The sequence below is a fragment of the Cryptococcus neoformans genome, chromosome 5 (genome assembly GCF_000149245.1).
Source record: "Cryptococcus neoformans var. grubii H99 chromosome 5, complete sequence".
In the NCBI taxonomy this organism is placed as follows: domain Eukaryota; kingdom Fungi; phylum Basidiomycota; class Tremellomycetes; order Tremellales; family Cryptococcaceae; genus Cryptococcus; species Cryptococcus neoformans.
In genome coordinates, this window is record NC_026749.1 from 1,168,281 (window position 1) to 1,188,280 (window position 20,000).

At 47.7% G+C, this 20,000-nt stretch overlaps 9 protein-coding genes and 2 non-coding genes; 6 read left to right on the top strand and 5 right to left on the bottom strand.

Annotated features, from left to right (window-relative positions):
- CNAG_01116 (beta-ketoacyl reductase) overlaps positions 1 to 1,659 on the top strand; it is a 2,768-nt gene extending 1,109 nt beyond the window's left edge. Inside the window, exons 4-10 of the mRNA XM_012193935.1 lie at positions 1 to 92; positions 173 to 186; positions 248 to 418; positions 472 to 548; positions 599 to 811; positions 858 to 1,348; positions 1,406 to 1,659. The exon at positions 1 to 92 is cut by the window's left edge and continues 62 nt beyond it. Of these exons, the coding sequence (XP_012049325.1) occupies positions 1 to 92; positions 173 to 186; positions 248 to 418; positions 472 to 548; positions 599 to 811; positions 858 to 912 (622 nt within the window). The 3' untranslated portion in view covers positions 913 to 1,348; positions 1,406 to 1,659.
- On the bottom strand, positions 902 to 11,247 carry CNAG_01115 (hypothetical protein). XM_012193665.1 has 16 exons: positions 10,623 to 11,247; positions 9,599 to 10,555; positions 6,024 to 9,543; positions 5,820 to 5,967; positions 5,435 to 5,774; positions 5,213 to 5,382; positions 5,044 to 5,146; positions 4,330 to 5,004; positions 3,991 to 4,268; positions 3,539 to 3,937; positions 3,219 to 3,501; positions 2,529 to 3,161; positions 1,994 to 2,479; positions 1,812 to 1,941; positions 1,212 to 1,750; positions 902 to 1,155 (listed from the first exon to the last, which is right to left on the bottom strand). The coding sequence occupies exons 1-16, from the start codon at positions 10,968 to 10,970 to the stop codon at positions 1,120 to 1,122; spliced, it is 9,045 nt and encodes a 3,014-aa protein (XP_012049055.1). The 5' UTR covers positions 10,971 to 11,247; the 3' UTR covers positions 902 to 1,119.
- A 121-nt stretch (positions 11,248 to 11,368) lies between these two features.
- Positions 11,369 to 12,153, top strand: CNAG_01114 (hypothetical protein). XM_012193666.1 has 5 exons: positions 11,369 to 11,485; positions 11,539 to 11,559; positions 11,611 to 11,663; positions 11,732 to 11,835; positions 11,978 to 12,153. Exons 1-5 carry the CDS (start codon positions 11,428 to 11,430, stop codon positions 12,060 to 12,062), a joined length of 321 nt encoding a protein of 106 aa, XP_012049056.1. The 5' UTR covers positions 11,369 to 11,427; the 3' UTR covers positions 12,063 to 12,153.
- Positions 12,102 to 13,061, bottom strand: CNAG_01113 (hypothetical protein). The gene is made up of 2 exons (XM_012193934.1): positions 12,581 to 13,061; positions 12,102 to 12,509 (listed from the first exon to the last, which is right to left on the bottom strand). Exon 2 carries the CDS (start codon positions 12,494 to 12,496, stop codon positions 12,197 to 12,199), a length of 300 nt encoding a protein of 99 aa, XP_012049324.1. The 5' UTR covers positions 12,497 to 12,509; positions 12,581 to 13,061; the 3' UTR covers positions 12,102 to 12,196.
- An 88-nt stretch (positions 13,062 to 13,149) lies between these two features.
- CNAG_01112 (xenobiotic reductase) lies at positions 13,150 to 14,904 on the top strand. XM_012193933.1 has 5 exons: positions 13,150 to 13,447; positions 13,509 to 13,822; positions 13,875 to 14,158; positions 14,220 to 14,598; positions 14,656 to 14,904. The coding sequence occupies exons 1-5, from the start codon at positions 13,342 to 13,344 to the stop codon at positions 14,722 to 14,724; spliced, it is 1,152 nt and encodes a 383-aa protein (XP_012049323.1). The 5' UTR covers positions 13,150 to 13,341; the 3' UTR covers positions 14,725 to 14,904.
- CNAG_01111 (eukaryotic translation initiation factor 3 subunit K) lies at positions 14,780 to 16,214 on the bottom strand. XM_012193667.1 has 6 exons: positions 16,045 to 16,214; positions 15,867 to 15,969; positions 15,647 to 15,770; positions 15,452 to 15,593; positions 15,141 to 15,398; positions 14,780 to 15,092 (listed from the first exon to the last, which is right to left on the bottom strand). The coding sequence occupies exons 1-6, from the start codon at positions 16,133 to 16,135 to the stop codon at positions 15,058 to 15,060; spliced, it is 753 nt and encodes a 250-aa protein (XP_012049057.1). The 5' UTR covers positions 16,136 to 16,214; the 3' UTR covers positions 14,780 to 15,057.
- Positions 16,215 to 16,278: 64 nt separating this feature from the next.
- CNAG_01110 (co-chaperone) lies at positions 16,279 to 17,149 on the top strand. XM_012193932.1 has 3 exons: positions 16,279 to 16,639; positions 16,691 to 16,777; positions 16,831 to 17,149. The coding sequence occupies exons 1-3, from the start codon at positions 16,472 to 16,474 to the stop codon at positions 16,933 to 16,935; spliced, it is 360 nt and encodes a 119-aa protein (XP_012049322.1). The 5' UTR covers positions 16,279 to 16,471; the 3' UTR covers positions 16,936 to 17,149.
- Positions 16,961 to 18,032, bottom strand: CNAG_01109 (hypothetical protein). XM_012193931.1 has 3 exons: positions 17,866 to 18,032; positions 17,489 to 17,808; positions 16,961 to 17,435 (listed from the first exon to the last, which is right to left on the bottom strand). Exons 1-3 carry the CDS (start codon positions 17,912 to 17,914, stop codon positions 17,259 to 17,261), a joined length of 546 nt encoding a protein of 181 aa, XP_012049321.1. The 5' UTR covers positions 17,915 to 18,032; the 3' UTR covers positions 16,961 to 17,258.
- A 193-nt stretch (positions 18,033 to 18,225) lies between these two features.
- On the top strand, positions 18,226 to 19,117 carry CNAG_12470. Its single transcript, XR_001045774.1, has 2 exons — positions 18,226 to 18,880; positions 18,955 to 19,117. It is a non-coding gene; the product is annotated as a hypothetical RNA (non-coding RNA).
- CNAG_12471 lies at positions 18,391 to 19,124 on the bottom strand. Its single transcript, XR_001045775.1, has 2 exons — positions 18,937 to 19,124; positions 18,391 to 18,861 (listed from the first exon to the last, which is right to left on the bottom strand). It is a non-coding gene; the product is annotated as a hypothetical RNA (non-coding RNA).
- A 152-nt stretch (positions 19,125 to 19,276) lies between these two features.
- CNAG_01108 (allantoicase) overlaps positions 19,277 to 20,000 on the top strand; it is a 3,230-nt gene continuing 2,506 nt past the window's right edge. The window contains exons 1-4 of the mRNA XM_012193930.1: positions 19,277 to 19,544; positions 19,601 to 19,686; positions 19,826 to 19,914; positions 19,965 to 20,000. The exon at positions 19,965 to 20,000 is cut by the window's right edge and continues 247 nt beyond it. Of these exons, the coding sequence (XP_012049320.1) occupies positions 19,481 to 19,544; positions 19,601 to 19,686; positions 19,826 to 19,914; positions 19,965 to 20,000 (275 nt within the window). The 5' untranslated portion in view covers positions 19,277 to 19,480. The remainder of the gene's footprint in view (positions 19,545 to 19,600; positions 19,687 to 19,825; positions 19,915 to 19,964) is intronic.

The window sequence follows — 20,000 nt, forward strand, 5'->3', positions numbered from 1 at the left end:
GGGGCCTGGTCAGTGCATTGCCATCCCTGCGGATCTATCTAAATACGACGAATGTTTAAGACTGGCGAGAGAGTTAGAGAGGAGAGAGGAAGGTAGGTCAAGATACTGTCTACAATAGACCTGGAAATCAAATCTAGCCATGTAATCAATCATATTAACTTCTCCCTCACAGTATTACATATATTGGTTGGTGTTTATCCGTCACTACGCCTCAAAAAATTGTCTTTGATGATGTGTCTCTTTGCAGGTAAACAACTCTGGGGTGACGTGGGGTGAATCATTCCATTCTTATCCTGACTCGGCATTTACCAAACTTCTCACTCTAAATGTACAACGGGTTTTCACAATCACGCAGAAGCTGGTGCCCATGCTTGAGAAGGCATACCAGCAAGAGAGATTTGTTGGGCGAATTATCAACGTAAACGGCTGAGTCACCGCATGTAATTTCGCCCTCTGACAAAGATATGATAGATTGGATCCATCAACGGAGTCAGTGTACCTGGCCTCGAAACCTATGCTTATTCAGCCTCCAAAGCTGCCCTCCACCAGTTAGTAACAATCATGTTTATTCAGAATATGTTGATGAAAATTGTAAAAGGCTTTCGAAGCATCTTGCTAGCCGCCTTGGTCCTACTATTACAGTAAACGCATTGGCACTGGGGCCATTCCGCAGCAAGATGATGAAACATACTCTTGACCATTTTGAAAACGAATTGGCAGAGGCTCTACCTATGAAGAGGATTGGTGCACCAGAGAACGTTGCCTCTACTTGTTTATGGCTTTCCGGACCCGCTGGAGACTGGATAACCGGGTAAGTTGGCAAGTCTGGCCACCGGGTGAAGCTAATTTTACGACAGAACTGTTGTTCCCGTGGATGGTGGATCCCTTGTGGCAAGTAATTCCAAGCTGTAATACGAACAAATGCATGTTATAGCATGCAGCTTGGCAAAAGGAAGAAGTATAGATAGTAATAACTAGCGTTGTCTATTGAGACTCCTAGACAGTTAAGTAACAACAGATATATAGAGCCCAAAAAGATAGAGAACGATACAGTGCCGGTAAGCCAAAGCTAAAATTACCGCGGATTAGGCCAATGTTGTAATAATGAGAGTAACATCTTCATATGGTTGACTTTCTCAGTGACGACCCCGAAGACTTCCTCTGTCAGTCAGCTGGGGATTATGATCTTATTCAATATGGGTTTGACTCACATCCTCACTGGACCTTGGCTCCTTATCTTTTCCAACTAGATGCTTGGGTTTGAGCTTCCCCAATAACCCCTTAATCTTCCCTCCGCCTTTCTCCTCTGGCTCTGACACTTCTTCCACGGACCTCTTTCCGCTGTTGGGCGAGTGATCGTTCGTGGATCGTAAATGGGCGTGTCGCTGACTACTCCCTCCTGAAGGTTCAGACCGAATGGTGTCAAAATTGGTGGAATAACCACCATGTATAGATTTGGACCTTTGTTTTCCTTCTGACGAAACTGCTTCATGAGACAGAACTCGAGAGATTGTCCGGATAAGGTCCTCATCGGGTTCGAGAGAGTTACTAGAGTTCTCGAAGGCATATCGGAGATTCGAAGGCGATTTAGGAGGATGCTGATGAGAACCTTTGCCCTTCTGAGCTTTTTCTGCCAAAGCGGCGACGGATGCAGCCTGCTTAAGACGCTCTTTTGACCTGAAGAGGCTTGTCTTTTTGAAGATTTGTGAGATGATATCACCTGACTGGGACCAAGCCGAGCTCTTAACATCTGAAGGCAAAGAGTCAGCAGCTTACTCAGTATCCTACAACGAAGATCATGTGCGGCTCACCTCGCTTGATGTGTTCAAAAAGATCCTCCATGCTCCAAACCTTGCTGACGTAGACCATCTCTGGAGTTTTAAATCTAAAGTCGACACAATCAGGCATGCTAAAGGTGCCATGTTTCCGAGTATCATCACTCTAAAGACAGCGTTAGGACAATCATTGAAGCTCAATCTGATAAATTACTTACTTTGTAGCTTAGGTTGAAGCCCATTCCCTGTAATCTAAATGTTCCGAACATCTTGTTTGTCGATGCGCGCAGTCTCATCTCCTTGGTGTCCTCAATTCTCTTGATCGATACAGGGTCACGGTCAGATTGGGGTAGAGAGATAAGCGAAACCTGTGACCTTGATTGTGGCAAAGGACCATTCTCTATATCGGGAGTTTCGCCACGTTTACCGCCTAAATCGTCCATGGAAGTCATTCCAGCTCCGCGAAAGATGGATGAGGTAGGAGTACTGGAACTTGCACCATTTCCACCAGGCGGTTTGACAGCGGTACCGGATATTTGACGGCGACGGGTCCTGTCAGTGAAGAGATAATCCATAACATCTAACCCAACCCTCTCCTCCAGTTTGAAGCGGATGTTGACGAATTCAATATTTACATAAGGGAAAATGGGAATACCACCGATTGAGGGGCGAGTGGACCAATAAACTGCAGCGAACGGCTTCTTCTGCGACCAGTATCATCAGTGACAATTTCGCTGAGTCAGATAAACTTACTATTTTCTTTTTGCCTGGATCGTCTCGAACAACGATTTCTGGATACAGCGTATTCCACTTGCCATTGAGAGCCTTCAAATCGCCAATCACCATTGCGTTGTCCATCATGCCGTTCTTACTAGTTAACATAGAAAATAAGGCACCGTTGATGTCAACCTTCGCCATAGTCTCAAGCCTCGATTCTCGCAGCATATGCCACGCGACACCTCCAATTCGCACATCCATTTTGGTTGATGTTTTCATAGCGGCTCGCGCATCGTCTTTCGCAGACGTAGCTCGAATTAGGGCGTTGATTGTGTACATATTTTCGTACCCAACCTGCAGCTCGGATCGTATCTTGAAAAGTTCCTCCTTTCCAGTGTCGTTAAGCCTCTCGAAATTCGATTCGTAGCCGTGCTGCAACTCAAGAAGGCCACGCATGTGCGTTTGCAGGGCGTTGATGTCTGCGACTAACTTTCCAACGTCTCGGTCTGCTGCATCAAATGTGCGAGTAAAATCGTCTATAGCTTCCGAGCGGTCTTTATGCCCGGGGTCTTCGTACATCAGTAGATCCGTTACGATGACATACAATGCCTCAAAATTGCGGGAATTGGCGGTCACGGTGAGCATGGGAGCAAGTATAGCAGTATAATCCTAGCATACAGATATGATCAGCAAAACCTTGTTTACTCTGAAGCGTAAGGCGCTAACCTGATGGACTCTAAGGTGCTTGATAGGCTCTCCATACTCATCCAAAGTGTCAGGCCATTCTAAGCCGCGAGGCATACGGATATTGTTAAACTTGTCGATGGAAACCATGATGTCGGATTTTTGCAGAACACGGTCGTAATCAGTAGCTTCACTCTTCACATCCAAAAAGATTTCCAATGGTATGAAGTCGAGGCCACGGGGCATGCCGAGCTGTGTTCGCTCCCTCTTGAGAGCCTCTACAGTTGGATAGAAACCCTGCAACCCTTGCATTGAAATGTAATTCCTGCAGTGTCAGTATAAGCTATTTTAAGAGAACCTACCTGTCAAGCACATCTGCCATCACATCATCAATGGCGTTAGAATCGATGACTTTGAACTGTTTGAAGGAGAATTCCTCAGCGGAAAGAAGCACGATGGCGTTGGGGTCGGATTCGCTGCGAAGCGCAATCTGGGGCTTGAAAACAAGCACATGTCTCTTGGGCTTAACATCACAATCGTCAGGCAATCCTCGATGCGCTCGGACAGACCCCTCCTCGGCATTATCGTCCGTATGGAGACTGTTCAATGCGGGTTTGTCGGAGAGCCACCGGATCAGGTCATTCACCATTTGCTGATCTGCGGAAGTGTTTTTGGTTTGTTCATCCTCGAAACTTTCAGTCTCAGGTCGTGCACGCCGGCGTGCACGCTGCTGGTAAGTGTCAAGAATGCCGCGCAGAGATCTATTCCGGATGTCAGCCTGCTATGGTTCACGGCCTGGAATAGTTCGACCTACGCGTAAGATGTGTAGTATTCTTCCTTTTTCCTATCTCCCATCATATACAGATATTTAAACCCAATGTTTCTTGACCCATCTGTCAAAACTAGCCTAGGCCCATGTATGTGTATCATATCATCAAAGGCAGCACCGGAAAGTGGGCGCTCAAGCGTAGTGGTGGTGGTTTGCTTTGAGTATTCCAGGGTTTCATCACTGAGGTGGCGGGTCTCCTTTTCAAGATCCTCATAGTGCTTGACTAAGATATTGATCCTATTTAGAGTTACTGCTCGATCGGACTATGTCAAAGATAAGCATTTGGTTAATCATAGGAAAATTCAAAAAATAATGGCAACTCACTTGATCTTCGTCATCTTGAGGCGGAGGGTAGCTGTCCAGCCTAGCCTGCAGTTCATTGATCCTTTTCCGGGTGATTGAACGCTGTGCGTCCCGTACACAGTCTGCCATCCCAAGGTAACAATGATGGGTAGCTTCGTGACCGAATTTACTACTTTCTACACCAAGAGAACTGCTTGCTTGGCTACCTGAGTCATCATGGGAAGTACTAGCTCTGGCCTTAACTCGTTTGCAGTAAAAGAGGTGAGGACAGTCGCCGAAATCAGCTAGTTCTATCCGAGGGTTCTTATCACTAGGTTTGCGGTCTACATCAATAAAGTCACAGTAGTTATACCAATGTCGGGTTTCAGGCGGTAGTGCTGAAGCTCGAGGAAGGGGGTCGGATGGCGATGTATTATCATCTTTGATACCCTCCACAAAGTGGGCTCGCACGCCTTTAACCTTAAGATCATCAGAAAGGATGTCCCCTGCGTAGAAGGGCTTGTGCACAACGACAGTAGACCTCCCAAGCTTTTCGTGTCGCTCAATCTTCTCCTGTGCACGCTGATGCGCATCCGCTCTGAACCGGCCAAAACGAGCTTTGATACCGAGTGACTCAGATTTACCGGTAGTCGAATGATCTTTGCTCACTTGGGAGTACATATGGGAGATGTATACTGGGCATAGATCAAATCGATACTACATTCATTAGCAAATCAAATGCACGGAAGGACCTACTTTGATGGTGCCAAGACTGCGACCGAACTTCTTCGATGGTGGTGGAGAATCGGGGAATAATTTGCCATGACGAATGGGCAATGACATCTGGTGTGAGAAAAGTCTGGCCCACTGTAAGCGCCTCCCAGGAAGGGGCAACGAGGACAAAAAAGTCCAAAAAGATACTCACTTCCACCAGCTTAAGAAGTGATGTGATGCTTTGGGCGCAAAATGAAGACTATTGACACTGTCTGGCATGTCTTCTTGCGTCCTGTGGGCGGATCCATTTCCATTAGGCGCGACGAGGGAGACGGAAAAGTGAATGAAGTCGCTTCGGAAGCCTTCATAAGAGTCTACTTTCTGTAGAAGACGCATGAGTTCTCGTGCATGCAAACTAACCTCAGAAACTTACTCTGCCCAACCTTTTCTCTGCGTTGGCAATCGCTTCTGGGGAGCGAAGAATGACTTGCTGATGTTGCAGGAAAGTAAATTCTCGACACTGTCTGTGGAGGAGATTCTCCGTGTCACCACATCCATGTTGACAAGACCAGGGCCGGCATGTCCTTTCGAACGTAAAACCAAACCCAACCCTCACCCCCCCAACAAATTCAGCGCAAGGTTTAGTGTAACGCCTTTCGAGGGGCACTGCGTCGGTATCTTCCAAGATGTCACCCTCATGAGCATGGCCATGATGATCATGTCGATGATTTCGGTTATTGCCAATTGCCGCCCCATCGTGGAATGGCGTCAAACTAGATAATGTCAGTCTGGACAAGCTGATCAATCTTTGTACTCACTCTGGGATAGCTACGACGAGCTCATCGGCCAGAATTTGAATAGCCTCTTTATCCGCGTTCGGCTGGTCAATCAACAACTGAGTATTGCCACGCCACGCCAGGCAAAAGCCAGAACCGAGACCGGAGACGGAATACGGATCAAAGGAACCTAATTGAGATCAACAACCTGATACTGGTAAGATATCTTACGGAGCTTAAGCCTACCCTTGAGATGAAGATGACACGGCCCTACAAAATCCACAATAGGTTTCCAGTGAAGTACAAGTCGAAATTTGTCCCAAAATCCAACCCTTGGCGAAGGATCCCGGGGCGGATGAGACAAAGTTTCTATGACTTTCATTAAATCTTGGATAGCAGGCTGATAAGAGTTTCCCCAAGTAAACTCTGTGGTCTTCTTTGAAGAGATCTTGAACCTCGGCTCAGCGTATGTCTTGACTGGCATAATCGTTTTTGCAATTTCCAAGACAAACGGGGAAGCATCCTTGTGGCCGCATCCTTCTGGTATAACCTTGACCGGAACATACATGACTGAATCATCATCAGCGAGTTCCTCCGCAATGATCATGGTTGTTTCCATGTAAAAGGCCGGTCTTTGTTCATTTTTATTGACTCGTTGCACTCGAATAAGAGGAAGAGGATAGTCCCGAAGGGTGCATTTTGCCTCCGCCATGGACCACCGAATGTTAAGGGGAATCATGAGAGAGAAGTCAACATCATCAGAAAATGGAGCAGACACCTTCCCCATGTAATCAACGACTTGCTTCCGGTCAAGGCCTGGATTTGTGATCACAAGGTTGACCTCATGGAATGCTGCTCGAAAGAGAGGAGCTGTGCGGCTCGAACTGACTACTCGAATCGGAAGCTTGACGTTGACGCCAGACCCACTAATCGCCTGGAGAGCCAATACTTCCCTTCTCGCCTGCTCATGTTTGGCAGCCCGTATACGTCTGATCCATGACTGAGATATTAGCAAATCGAGTGCCCATCTGGCCCTTTCAGGACCAACGGTATGCTTTTTAGTGAGGACAAGCATCCTTTTGCCATTTCCAGTTCTCGTGTCCTCCTGCACCTCTGGCTGAGCGTCGGGGTCGCTAATAAGCAACAGCTTTTTTGCGAAATTGTCTTCTAAAGCGGTCCTCTTAGCTTGTTCTACCAGACCTGCTCTCCAAATGAGATTAAGGCTCGTCTCTACAGGATCATCTTTCGTCTCAAGTGATATATATCCAACGCTGAACGAGAAGGTTGGAACGTTCTTAGGTTGCTCTGAGCGCGGTTTGAAGACGGTGGTAAATGGGATTTTGCCTGAGATCGTTCGGAAAAGGAGCTTGCAGGCTTTGATGGTCGCATTGATGTTGAGGATGAGGCTGTTCAGCTTGTAAGAAAATGGGATACGAACACGGAAAGATTCTATCCGAGGGGAAATGACAAGCGGCAAATGAGGATCCGAGAGGGCGACCGCGAACTGCTTGATACGACCGAGCTCTTCCCAGCTACCGATAATCCGGGGACTGGGAACGTATAGCAGCAGTTGTTCAGCTGTGAAGACTATGCCTTTGTGGGGTTGTTTGCTAAAGGTAATACCGGAGCTATACATGAAGAGCTGTTCTTGAAGAGGAAACGCGAAGTGAGCGGTCATGCCGGGGATTGAAACATCAATACTAAGGTTGAGATTATCGTCAGGCAAGGCGGACTGAGTATCCTGAGATTTACCCGGCCCAGGCCTCCAAGCTGCGCTTACTCGCTTGACCATCAAACTGGCGAGAAGATGGCAATATATATGGGATAGATCGGAGATAAGGGTAGGTGATTCCATTCGAGTGGTAATTTTGTACTCAATTGCGTTATCAGGTGCTGGTTGCTGAGTCGCAAAAGAAGTATGCGAGCTTGGAATCCTTAGCCATGGTCTCTGCGCTTGTTCGGTGTCTCTCATCTCAAATGGAGGCACATTATTCGCAAACTTCCCCTCATCCATCGCTCGAAGTTGTTTAGATCGTTGAAATCCCCAACCAACAAATTCATCGTCCTTTCTTGCCTTGGGGGGGTCTTTTCGCAAAACGCCCTTTTTGAAGCCGCCTTTCCTGATGAATCTTTCGCCATTGAAGATTGGCTGAAAGTATGTTTCCTCGGTGTTGATGGAAACCAACGCTGCGCTACCCCCGGTAGAACGGAGCTTAGCAGCAAATGCAAGAGATTGCATGGTGATATCTTCGGGGAGTCGTAGCTTGGCGCGGCGGGGCGTGGTCAGTGTATGACGCCAAGGGAGAGATTGGATCGCGGTTTTGTGATATGCATATTCCAGTTTCAACACTGTCCGAAACCATAGTCCTCTGGTCAGGCCCAATGTACACTCGGGATTTGGATCTTTAACACCTAAGAAGACGTTGACTTTGCCCAATGAAAGCCTCGCTGATATTCCCGAGGGTAGCTTGTCGAGCATAGCGGTCTTTTCCCCTTCACTTGGCGAAGGCTGACGATCATCTTTGGGCCTTCTTTGATGTGCCTCTCCCATGCCTATGAGGGCCTCCACAACTTCTTCTTTCCATAGGTCCACGTCTATTCCTTCCTGTATACCCACATCTAATCCACAAGAAATGGAACTCCAGTCCAAAGATGACGATTCTGTCCCGTCCGGCTTGACCTTAAGCCTCCCAAGTACATCCCCCGCGACTGAGCCGTATATCCTTCCAATTTCTGCGAGCTCATAGACTTTGTCTCCCAAAAGTGTCATCTTGACCCTGATGGGTTCCGCCTTTACGGTAGCATCGCACCTCATAGAAATGGACAGATTATCCCTGAGCTCTGCCTTGTTGGCGGTCGATCGTCGGCGCAGAGCCGCTGGCAGCATAGAAGGGTGCACGGTGAAGTCCAATTCGTCATTCTCTTTTCTCCTTTGCTGCAGTTCTTCCTCTTCTTTAAAAGCTCCTTTGGTAGCCGCTCTGTCCCGGCGACGAGCGACGATATCTGAGAAAGAGGTGTAACAACTGGAATGGATGCCAGCAAGGGCGAATGTGAGCGTGGTTGTGTTCTCTGACACTCTATCGGCAAGGACTGCCATGATATCGCCCACGTCGAGAACCATTCGAAGCCTGGGGGGCAACCAGCCAGAGGGGCCTTCGTATGGGATAGGTGATTCGGATGACGGTGAAGGCGAGCTGGTAGAACTTTTGGGATAAGTGGCCTTCCAAGCCGCTTCAAGTTCATGTAATAGCTGTAGATCACCCGCGCAATCCACGCTTGCAACATCGGCTTGACAGACCACGAGTGCGATGTTTGGGTCGCTGGCGAACAGTAGTTCCTCCCTATTCCACCCCTCAGGTCGCCATGATGAGAAACCAATCACTTGCGCTTGTCGAATTGCAAACAACTGCGACTTGTCATTTGAGCCTTCGCCAGGCGCAATACATTGGAGCTCAATACTTTTCCATCCAAACTCTGCACGCACACCGCGAATGATGGACTCTGGACTAGAATTGGTACCAAAGGCGTTGCGAGCGCGGTCATTGTTAGATGAATCAGCCGATGAGAGAGCACATCTTATCTCAGAAAGCTCGAGAATGATTGTATAACGGTCCTCCGTTGGTGACGATGACAGATCAAGGGATGAGGTGGATGATAAAAGAGACTGGGGCGGGAAAGGCATAATTGGAGAAGGAGTGTGAAGGTGGTGAAGAAGAGTGATGTGGGAGAACGACACTTCCGTCGACTGCATGGCTCGTAAGATGATCTGGTAGCTATTGTCAGTGCCGTTCGGCTAATCTTTGCGTAAGGAATAAACGTACACGGGCAGTCCCATACGTTGACCATCGATTCATGCCCTTTTTCCCCATTTGCTTATTCTGCCTCGATTTGTTGAGTAACTTGTTTGCTTTTTCGACGGCCTCAATAGTTGTACGCAATTTGCCCATCTCATATACCGCGCTCAGAGTATCCTCGCCCAATAACCCTTTTTTGGGCCCAAACCCAAGGCTAAATCTCACACTTGACCTTTCATCTAATGCCATTAGAGCGTTCACCCCTGCATCTGACGAACGGAGATTATAGACAGGGCGGCATCGCTTAAGCGGCCGGAAGGGGATGAATTGTGATTTATGTGCGGTGGACGATTTGAGATCGGACATGGAAGGCTTAGCAGACGGTGATGGACTGTTCTGAAGGTCGATACACCGAATAGTATCAATGTAGATGTTGAAAGAAACGGAGCCGTGCATTCGACCTGTGGCCCGAGTCCAGATCTTGTTCGCCGTCCTGGACATTCTGGAGTGGAAGGGCCTGGTGTTGGATAAACGGTGGGTTGTTTGCGCCTTCTTGTCAGGCGAAGGAGGGAGAGAAGCCTGGTAAGGTTCAGGCAAAGGAGGCAAGGCAAACGATGTGTGCACGATCGGTGAACCCGGGAGAGAGAGTGTGTGTCGAGACGGTGTCGACATTGCTGTGTTTGGAAACGAAGGTGAGATGTCATACTCATCTTTAAAGCTGATAGACGACAAGGATCGGAAAGGGGCTTCCCTTTTGGGAGCGGTTGAGACAGCGGCTTGTTCTGCCACACCGCGGAACTCGACCTTGACGCCAAATCCGAGCTCTTTCCAAGTTAATTCGATGCCATCCAAGTCATCAAAGGTAATCCTGCAATTGACAAGTTGGAGCGACACGAGTCGAGTAATTGAAGGATAGTGGTGAATAAGAAGTCGGAGAATAAAAGTGATAAGCCTGCTCTTGAAAGCAGACAGTCGGCCTGGAGACTATGGGTTTTTCGGCGTCAATATTAGTCGTGTAATCGGCTGCGGCGGAGATGGAACGGTTACTGACTCTATGCTTTACGGACGATGCTTCATTTTTCAGATCTCCCGATGGATTCTTCTTAATCCTCCAACTGATCCCTTCAATTCTAAGCACAACAAGCCCCGTCACGTCTCCTTTGATGCCGCCCCACGTCCACCCGGCTCTCTCTATTCTCAATGTAGGAATTATATCCTCTTGCTCATGTTTCGTTCGCCATTCCAGACCTGTAATGGATACAAAGCTAAAGCTCGATACCCTGACTTGAGTGAATGTGCGCAAAAGTAGTGGGAGGATGTGCAGGTGGGCGACCAAAGAGGAGAGAATTAGAACAAGCAAGCTGAGGGATATGGCTGTAAAGGACGGGAGGAAGGGCATGGTAGAGGGATGATAAAGGGGCTGTTTGAGCTGCACGGGGGCTGTGGGTAATGGGCTCTGACCTAGGCGGGCGACATGTGCTATTTATGACAGATGGCGGCAGAGGACGGGCATGGCAGGCCTCCACTTTTGGCTGGGGGATAATGGGGTGGATGTGGGATGGAAAGGCCAGGCACCGATATCGATATGCCGGGAGGAGCAGGGAAAGCTGAGTCTTGCGCTGGGTTTGTATATGTATCAATGGAAGGCGCAAGAATTTGACAAAGTCTTATTCAAGCCGGCGAGATTGAACGGGGATGCGTCATGTCAACCTCCACAACATCTTTATTTAACTCGTCACGTGACTACAACCTCGGCCATCTCAAAACACACCTTCCTCCTCGTGGATTCCATTCCAGTACAGCGCATCCACGTACTCTGCTTCTCTGAGCCCGCAGAGCACAGCAGACTCATCCCAATGTCCAAGCTCATAGGCAGACTCCTTGTAGGTCTTGCCTGTCTCGCCCTTTTCCACGGTCAGTCTTTTGTTCATCTTTCGTGACCTGGAGACTGACTGCCATATTCTTAGCCGCCTTCTCTACATATGAACGTATGTCGAGGCTGGCTCTGTCAAGAAACATATTAACCCGTATTCCTACAGATCTTTCCATTCTCAAAGCGCTTTCAAGACCGACGTCAGGCCTGCCTTTCTCTGTGTGTATTGCTTTCGTCGAATGATCCATTGTGTGCTTGGCACAGGCTTACAGACAACGATTTGAAAGATCGTCATTGAAGCATTCGCTTCTTTGATATGTTTCATAGTAGGGATCGTCTACGCAACAGGTGATTTGAAAGACGTTACTTATCGGGGGGAGCTGGCTCATCGGTTAGTCTCCTTTTTTTGCTTTCTGTTGATTGCTGCAGCTTCTGCGCCTGCTTTAAGCATATGAGTGGAATTTAAAGGCTTACAAAAGCCCAAGTTATGTCCATGCTATTCAAACATACGGGGGCTAACGCGCATTCTTCAGGACTATTGATGATTCTGACGCCCGGATGGGCTTCATGAGGTTATCGAAGCGGGGAAAAGCTATTTTCGGGGATTTGGATAGATGATACATAGTCGGCGAACCGCGGTTATTGGCCATGTAATGATATTTTGACGAAATGTAAATGCATATGCACACCAACAAAACTAGACCCAAAAAAGACCCTCATCATCAGCCGATCCACCCGCCGATATAGATACATTAACGCTCCCTCAAAGCCCACTTCAAACCACCCCATCTTCTTCCATTCCTTTCCACCCCGGTTCTTACCCCCTTCTTCCCACCCAATCGTTCCCTCTCAGATACTCCAGTCCATCTCCCACGTCCGTCTACCCATTCTTGCACTCGAACATTCGATGGCAGGCTTTCTTTTGCTGAAAGAAGCTGATCTGATGGAGAAGGAAGCTGACGAAGGGGGTTTACAAGAGGAATGGCAGGAAGAGTGCGGATATGCGGACGAAGCTGAGCAGGCACGAGAGAAAGAGGGATGTATCGAGGCATGATGTAGAGTAAACTGTGTAGCTTTGCGTCAATGGCAATGTTCACAACGCTGCTATCAGACACAAGCCTGCAGTGGGAACTTACTATGTGGCAGTCCCTCAATAAAGTGACTATAGTACGATTGAAAAGGAGTTCCTAGTTGTATATGGTCGATCGCAAAAGTCCCCGTCGAAACTCTTGGATTGCTTTTTGTACACGTTGAAAACTTGTAGATAGTCTTCGTAGACGTGCTGATGAGATAGAAGCGAGCTTATGTGGTTACAGGTGGCGGCAAATGGTAGATAAACGGCGCAACCTTGGAAAAATGCGGTGTCGTGTTACTGAAAGGGGTATGAAGACAAGAACTACCGGGAATATGCTTCGAGTAGATCGAGGGTGGGAGCGATATGCGAGGAAAGACCAATAGTAGTAGTAGGAGGGAGGAGGAGGAACGCCGAAAGTTGCCACGTGGAGTTTAATCCACGTCAAATGCTGTTGATACTAATATTCCCGCCATCGCAGCATTTTCGTCGTTCCTGTCGCTGGTGCCTTACCGCCTCTGGATGTCGACGATCGACAATCAACGACGTTTTGCGGTCGCCGAGAAGACAGACTCCTTTGACGATTTTGGATTATTAATAATATGACCATGATTATGACGTCTGCTGTTCCCAGAGTCGAACATCATGCTTATCAACCTTCCTCCGTCTTACAAGCGATACACACTTCTTTCCTTAGTCCGTTCATATATAGATGGACGCATGCCTTACATGCAGGCAACATTATCACAGTGTTGTACAATCTCAGCAATCAGCAGCTATTAGCATCATCCACCGATCATCGACGTTACTACAGCAACTGTGAAAATGCTCGCTATCAAATTTCCCGCTCTTGCAGAGCCGGTCTCCCTCGGGGCTCTTCAGCTCAATACCCGAGTGATTATGGCTTCTCTCACTCGTAACCGCTCTATCCGTAAGTATCTTGTTCGGTACTTATACTATCCCTGTGCTAAAGCCAGACATATCCTTATCAGCCACAACGGTTCCCAACGAGGACAACGTAAAGTACTATGCTCAGCGCGCCGGCTCTGGTCGTTCAGGCCTCATCCTCTCTGAAGGTACACTCATTGCCCATCAAGGTACCGAATGGGCGAATGCACCTGGTATCTGGGACGAGGAGCACGCAAATGGTTGGAAAAAAGTCACCGACGCTGTACACGGGAAGGGTGGGTTGATTGTTGCCCAGCTATGGCATACCGGACGTGTTTGTCATCCAGATATGATTGAGCAAAAGAGGAGTGGGGACCCAGTGTGGGCTCCAAGTGATGTGGGTGCAAGAGGTGGAAAGGTGCGTACTCTCCCCCGCAACGCAGAATGAAGACTAACTAGTATCTTACAAGTTCCGCACACTTCCTGGCCAGCCGGGATACATTCCCGATCCCACCCCTATCCCTGACCCGACATACATCCTTGACCAGTACTCTAAAGCCGCGGAGATGGCCAAGCTCGCTGGATTCGATGGCGTTGAACTTCATTCCGCTAATGGCTATTTGATTGAGCAGTTCCTGTCTGATGTTAGCAACACAAGGACAGACAAATGGGGTGGGAGCGTGGAGAACAGGATCAGATTTGGTTTGGAAGCTGCCAAGAGGCTAATCGACGTTTGGGGGGCTGATCGAGTCGGGTAGGTTGCCAATCACTCATGATGATAAGTCAGCACCATATCTGACAGATTGATTATACAGCGTCAAAATCTCGCCTTGTGGTGGATATAACGACACTTATAACACTACCGGTGACTCTCGTCTCGAGACTTTTAAAAGCTACATTTCATGTCTTGATTCTCTCGGTCTCGCGTATATTCAGCTCATGGTTGCTGTCCTTGGTGACGACCATCATGGAGGCAAGCCCCAGGGATTCCCCCATGATATTATTGGCACTTATGGCCCGTTGATCAAGAAAAGCAAGCTAATCGTGAATGGGAACTACACGGCAGAAAGCGGTGAAGAGGTGGTGAGCAGTGGCAAGGCGGCGGCTGTCGTTTACGGGAGGAACTATGTGGCGAATCCTGATTTTGTCAAGCGCATTCAAGAAGGATTGCCACTTGCCGAAATCAATATGAAGGTGAATAGTCTTAAAAAGAAAACTGACAGCTTGTAACCTGTGCTGACGGATGACTAGGGTCTTTACACTCCAGCTGTTGAAGGTCAGAACGGTTCAGGATACAACGATTACCCTGATGCCGAGTAGAAGACCATCAGGGTGTGAAAGGTTGAAGACGTTTTGAATATTGTAGTCCTAGAAAATAATAAAGTAAAGAGTAGAAATTCCAAGCAGATCATACGTAGATGCAAGTAACGTCTCAAATGAACTCCGTTACAACGTCAAATTGAATGCCCTGGCTAGCATGAATATACAGCAAGTTTTGTCGATAAATTATGTTCTAATGTGAGTTTGTCCAGGACCATGACGATCTCTTACAAACAAATCCGTGGCATGGTCATTTTCAACCGCGACCAAAGCAAGTCGTCGATGCATGCATGATCCAGATACCATCGAACTCCAGAATGCTTTCAAAACTGTCTAGTAACCCGCCGCAGCCACCAACTTGGTCAGTTCTACCCCTCGTCAGCATGAATCTTTTCCTTCCAGGCCAGGATACTCACGGCCAAGCTGAACATTCTCCTTGACAACGCCAGCCTTTACATCATTCTGCCCGTTGTTGGGGATAACCGCATCCTGCCCCTCCACTGTCCACTCAACCTTGCTGCACCAGTCTCCTACCTTGTCCGAAGGGATATCGAGCCATCGAGAGAGTTGAGAAAGGGATATCCTACGGAAGCACGAGGCGATAGAGGCGGAAAAGATGAAGCGGAAATCGTCGAGGGGAGAGGCGTGCTGTGTAAGGTAGCGTGTTCGGAGGACTATCCAATACCCCATCAATACCACTTCCAAAAACTTGAGTTTCATCACTTACTTTTAGCCGCCTCAGAATCAGAGTTAATCTCTTGCCAAAACTTTGTGAACTGGCATGTCCGACTGAGTTCATGAAGCCTTTGCAAGTAAGGCATCACAATTACAATTGCCTCGTCGGCCGATTCGATATCGTGGAGAATAGCCTCCAGGCATTTGTCAATGTCATGTCATTCTTTATAAGAAGAAAAATACACACAGAAGGCTCCCTGAGCATTTCCAAGCACAAGTTGAAATCGGGTCCGGATACAGTAGCTGAAAGAGCCTTGATGAGTATGTTAATGATAACATCTGGGTTGCTGTGTTGAGGGTTGAATTGATACCTAAACCCTCTGTCAGTTATCTACACACATAGTAACCCTCATCCTAATGACAAGGCGCCAGGTTTCCATTTGAAATCAATGAAACCATAGACGAACAATTTAAGGATTGCAAGGTTGGCGAACAAATCGTACTGTCCTTCCTTCAATTCTGAAGCAAGGTAGTCCTCCATGAAAGGCAAGTTTGATGGGTTGTATCGGTCTTGCATAGTCAATCATTCCGTTAGCAAAGTGCTTTTCACCCACTCTCACATGATAAAATCGCTTTAGCACTCACCGACGCCATGGATCAACTCGTGGATGACATCGGGCCTAGTAGACGGGGTATGCCACTCTTTGAGGTTCTCGGGGGCGACAGCAGTGACCATTTTGAGCTTTTGTATGGAATATAGATGTTCTGTCTAGATACACCGAAGACGGAGCGGCAGCAAAGGAATGGGAGACAAAGAATTCGTTGATTACTCCCCACGTGGCTTATCACTATTCATCATTCAAGCAACAACTAGACCAAGTCAAAATCCACGTCAGCCTTTCCCCGTGCCCCGTCGTCGCCTCTCGCCGCATCCTCCTCCTGGCCGTCGAAGAAGAAGAACGAAAGCTCAACGAGTGACGACGCCGCAATTGTAGCTGGAGAAGATATCGATCCTGCTCTTGGAGATACAAGCGACGGAAATCACATTGCTTCAATAGAACATCATCTAAACATGCCTGACGAAACCTCCCAAACTCTCCGCCAACTCAAAATTAAAACCGGTGTCGTCAAGCGCCTCCACAAAGAAGAATCCAGTTATATTCAGGAAGTCGAAGATCAGCAAAAGGTTGTAGAGAAGCTCAAAGCGGATGGTGCTAACGGTGCCGACATACGAGCTGCTGTTTGTGAAATTCCTGACTGGGTACAAATGGAAGCTCATCAGTTATGGTAGGAAAGGGTACTGAAAGATTCAGAAATGATGGTACCTCGCACAAGAAGGTCACTAGAGGAAGCCTTCCAAGCACTTGAAGATCTAGTGGTGGGTTTGTACTTTGACATCTTACGAGTCTACTTTACTGAGCAGTCTTGCAGAATGCCCTTGGATCAGATGAATCCATCGCCGGTACTCAAGAATTCAGAGACGCTTTTAGTCAGTTGCAGCAAGTTGAAGTGGACTGGAAAACCGACGGGAACTAAGTTCTCTTTTCTACCAAAGTCCTTATCGTCATCAAATCCATGTCTTATGGCGGTTATGTCTGGGTACCACCAGTGCTCATGTAATATATGCGCGTAAACACCGTGTATTGCCCTTACAATCGGCTACGATACCCGAGAACTGTCAAGAAGAGGAAACAATTCAATGTCCAAAAGTAACCCATCAAATGGCATGAAGTTCATCATAAAATCGTCCTGTATAAAGCCTACTAAAATAAAAAGCTAGACTCATCAAATGGGTATACACTGGTAGAAATTGTCAAAAGTGGAAGTATTGTCCATAAACAACAACATTTGAACTACTCTTAAGAGCTTGTGGCCGTGGCTGTCGCCGTCGCATCCTGGTCGATACCATTAAGAGTGATAGCCCATTGTTGCGTAGGGTTAGGAGCTTCTAAAAGGGTAGCGGTAACAGTAGCAGTAGGAAGATCGGCTGAAGTGAAATTGGCTGGAGTAGAGGCATAAATTGAAAACTTTTTCGACTTGAAAACAAAACCAGATTAGCGGTGCATCAAAAGCCGAAGAAATGACATACTTTGGCATACACCTCTCCGTGATAGGTGTTCATGAACAGCAGATAAAACCCGTCCCCTGTAGGGACGTTGGATCCTAAGTCAATCTCCATCTCACCACCAAAGTTCTTGTGTCCGCTGGGTAGTCTCTCCATAGGTACCCGCAAAGCAATGGGAAGGAAGCCGACCATAACGGAACGGTTGGAATTGTGTAACTGAATATCAAATGATTGAACACCGGTGCCACTACCAGTTGTCCATGCGAGTAGGTTTTTTTCACCAATGATCCAAGGGTTGGAAGGGTCAGGGTTGGATACCGGCCAGTAGATAGTAGAGACACCGGCTGTTCAAGAAAATTAGCTCGAACTTTTCGGTCGAAATGACTGGCATAATAACGTACCTGAGACGAAGGGGATAAGTGGCAAGACAATCCAGCTGAGAAGCTTCATGTTGATTCTAGAAAGTTGGGAGGGTTGGGTATGATTGTAGAATTCGGAGTCGCGTGAAGCGTAGGAAGCGTACGTAGATAGCGACAAGACCGGAACGCGCGCAAAGAAGGCATTGTTGGCTGAGTCGCATGTTTTTCTCCATTCACATTTCTCGGAATTTATCCAGAGCCGCATCCTTAACCCCAGCTTATTAACACTTAACACTTGTAAAAAAAGCACAGCATACGACGTGCAGTTAAAAACCAGAAGGCGGCAACTGAAGGAGGCAGAAAAAGAAACAGATCACCACGCACGTACGTAACCAAATATCGCTAGTAGTAGCTCAGCTGCTGGTCGTAATGGTTCGTATTACATCGGGCATGAGCAATATAACTATAAGCAAAGTGACTTTCAACCATTCGTTTATAGTCCCTATTTGAACCAGCTTTCATGCCACCTACCACAATCGATCGTCGTCTTTTTGCTGATCATCGCCACTGCCCAAGCTATTGACGTTGCCTTCCGGTCAGCCCCATTCGGATGGAAAAGTAATGGTATACATGTTGTGGAATGGGGGGTAGAGTCTTGCGAGATCGAATTGTATTATAACCCGATACTTCGGCTTATTTGAAGGCGGCATATTGATTTTTTCTTCCAGTCAAGTTAGAACGATACGGGCCCCTTGCAGTATATTCTGACATATCCCAATTCATCTTCAATTTTTCTCGTGACTGATATTCCGACGGATCATGATTATCTTGCGTACTCGCCTAACTCCGTACTTCCATCCAGAAATAGATACGCACTCGCCATCATATCATCCGACAACCTGACGCTTTTCAAGGCAGATTTTGCAGTAGAGGATGGACGCGAGATCATTTCGCTCCTGCCGAAGTCTTTGTATTTGGTGGCAGTGCAGGCGGACGGAGTAGAGGTAGTTCGAGCAGTGGAAAATCAGTCTCTAAGGCCTGGAAGACAGGTGATGGAGTTAGCATCCTTTCTCTTTCGCCGGCGTGGTTCTGCTCATTGGAAGGCTGGCTGACAAGTTGTTTCGGTTCTAGGCGGATGATGTTGTTGGAACTCGAGGGTCCTTCAGAGTCCAGCGTATCAGCGGCGAACGACCTGTTTTTGGAGTCATTTTAGCCGTTGGTGCGGCTGCTGTGCTGTCGAGGTAGTCTGGGGAGTAAAAAGACAAACGTTGCGACATTATTATTATAGCATGCGGTTGCAGTGTATGTTACATTTGTGATTGACACTACGTACGGAAAGCAGTGAATAACGAAATATACATTTAAGCGGCTGTCGGCAGAGGCAGCCACAAGCCGACGGTGCAGCTGTTTGCTCCGGTACGAGCGTCCGGTAGAATCGGCTCGACATGATAAGATTACCCTGGCCGTCCTTTATTAACCCCGCGCCCTATAAATCCTAGCCAGTGCCCCCTCCCCCCAGCAAGCAGCCAATCAGCTGATTCTTAACTCGAGAGAATATCATACGTGCCACACCGATATATATATAATCTATTGGCCTATACGCGTCCCCCACAGCTTATATCAACGAGATCTAGACTATCAATACAAACATTCAGCCATGCTCGCCCCACAGCAGATCCCACTTGAAGAGTTCGACTCCAATATCAAGTCCAACTATGTCGGTACGCCGTCTTTTCTTGATCTATCCCTGCTCGCTGTTCGCTCACACCGACATTAGAGGTCTCTTCATCTGCCCTCGGCGGTGAAGTTGTCGCATGCTCAGACGATTTCTTTGCCTCTCGTCACAACTTGATCAAGGCCACTGTACGTGTTTTTTCACTCTGGCACCTTAAAATCGTGATTGCAGAATTGCCGTCCATTGCCGACAATGACATCGGTCACCTCGCAGCTTTGCCGATTGAACTGCAAAACGCTTAGAGCGAGCTGACTTTGATATGGCTAGCCGTCTGTATCCATGAAAGGTCAATTCGGGCCGAATGGTGCGCTTTACGACGGTTGGGAATCAAGGAGGCATAATCCTGCTTACGATTGGTACGTCTATACTTCACCCCTGGAGAGGCTTTCCTGTTAACTATACGTAGGATCATCATCCGCCTCGCTACTCCTCTCACCTCTTT

What these genes read in the sequence shown, in the direction of transcription:
- CNAG_01109 (XM_012193931.1), bottom strand. Translation starts at nt 17,914, where the DNA reads ATGAAGCTTCTCAGCTGGATTGTCTTGCCACTTATCCCCTTCGTCTCA. An exon ending in ACTTATCCCCTTCGTCTCAG is followed by an intron (nt 17,809 to 17,865) that starts GTACGTTATTAT and finishes TTTCTTGAACAG; the next exon opens with CCGGTGTCTCTACTATCTAC. An exon ending in ACGGAGAGGTGTATGCCAAA is followed by an intron (nt 17,436 to 17,488) that starts GTATGTCATTTC and finishes TTTGTTTTCAAG; the next exon opens with TCGAAAAAGTTTTCAATTTA.
- CNAG_01111 (XM_012193667.1), bottom strand. Translation starts at nt 16,135, where the DNA reads ATGGTCACTGCTGTCGCCCCCGAGAACCTCAAAGAGTGGCATACCCCG. An exon ending in CGAGTTGATCCATGGCGTCG is followed by an intron (nt 15,970 to 16,044) that starts GTGAGTGCTAAA and finishes TGACTATGCAAG; the next exon opens with ACCGATACAACCCATCAAAC. An exon ending in AAATGCTCAGGGAGCCTTCT is followed by an intron (nt 15,594 to 15,646) that starts GTGTGTATTTTT and finishes AAATGCCTGGAG; the next exon opens with GCTATTCTCCACGATATCGA.
- CNAG_01114 (XM_012193666.1), top strand. Translation starts at nt 11,428, where the DNA reads ATGTCCAAGCTCATAGGCAGACTCCTTGTAGGTCTTGCCTGTCTCGCC. An exon ending in CGCCTTCTCTACATATGAAC is followed by an intron (nt 11,560 to 11,610) that starts GTATGTCGAGGC and finishes GTATTCCTACAG; the next exon opens with ATCTTTCCATTCTCAAAGCG. An exon ending in CGGGGGGAGCTGGCTCATCG is followed by an intron (nt 11,836 to 11,977) that starts GTTAGTCTCCTT and finishes CGCATTCTTCAG; the next exon opens with GACTATTGATGATTCTGACG.
- CNAG_01110 (XM_012193932.1), top strand. Translation starts at nt 16,472, where the DNA reads ATGCCTGACGAAACCTCCCAAACTCTCCGCCAACTCAAAATTAAAACC. An exon ending in GTGCCGACATACGAGCTGCT is followed by an intron (nt 16,640 to 16,690) that starts GTTTGTGAAATT and finishes CAGTTATGGTAG; the next exon opens with GAAAGGGTACTGAAAGATTC. An exon ending in AAGCACTTGAAGATCTAGTG is followed by an intron (nt 16,778 to 16,830) that starts GTGGGTTTGTAC and finishes GCAGTCTTGCAG; the next exon opens with AATGCCCTTGGATCAGATGA.
- CNAG_01115 (XM_012193665.1), bottom strand. Translation starts at nt 10,970, where the DNA reads ATGCCCTTCCTCCCGTCCTTTACAGCCATATCCCTCAGCTTGCTTGTT. An exon ending in GTGTCATCTTCATCTCAAGG is followed by an intron (nt 5,968 to 6,023) that starts GTAGGCTTAAGC and finishes GATCTCAATTAG; the next exon opens with GTTCCTTTGATCCGTATTCC. An exon ending in GCTTCAACCTAAGCTACAAA is followed by an intron (nt 1,942 to 1,993) that starts GTAAGTAATTTA and finishes CGCTGTCTTTAG; the next exon opens with AGTGATGATACTCGGAAACA.
- CNAG_01112 (XM_012193933.1), top strand. Translation starts at nt 13,342, where the DNA reads ATGCTCGCTATCAAATTTCCCGCTCTTGCAGAGCCGGTCTCCCTCGGG. An exon ending in CACTCGTAACCGCTCTATCC is followed by an intron (nt 13,448 to 13,508) that starts GTAAGTATCTTG and finishes TATCCTTATCAG; the next exon opens with CCACAACGGTTCCCAACGAG. An exon ending in TGGGGGGCTGATCGAGTCGG is followed by an intron (nt 14,159 to 14,219) that starts GTAGGTTGCCAA and finishes TTGATTATACAG; the next exon opens with CGTCAAAATCTCGCCTTGTG.
- CNAG_01113 (XM_012193934.1), bottom strand. Translation starts at nt 12,496, where the DNA reads ATGCCTCGATACATCCCTCTTTCTCTCGTGCCTGCTCAGCTTCGTCCG.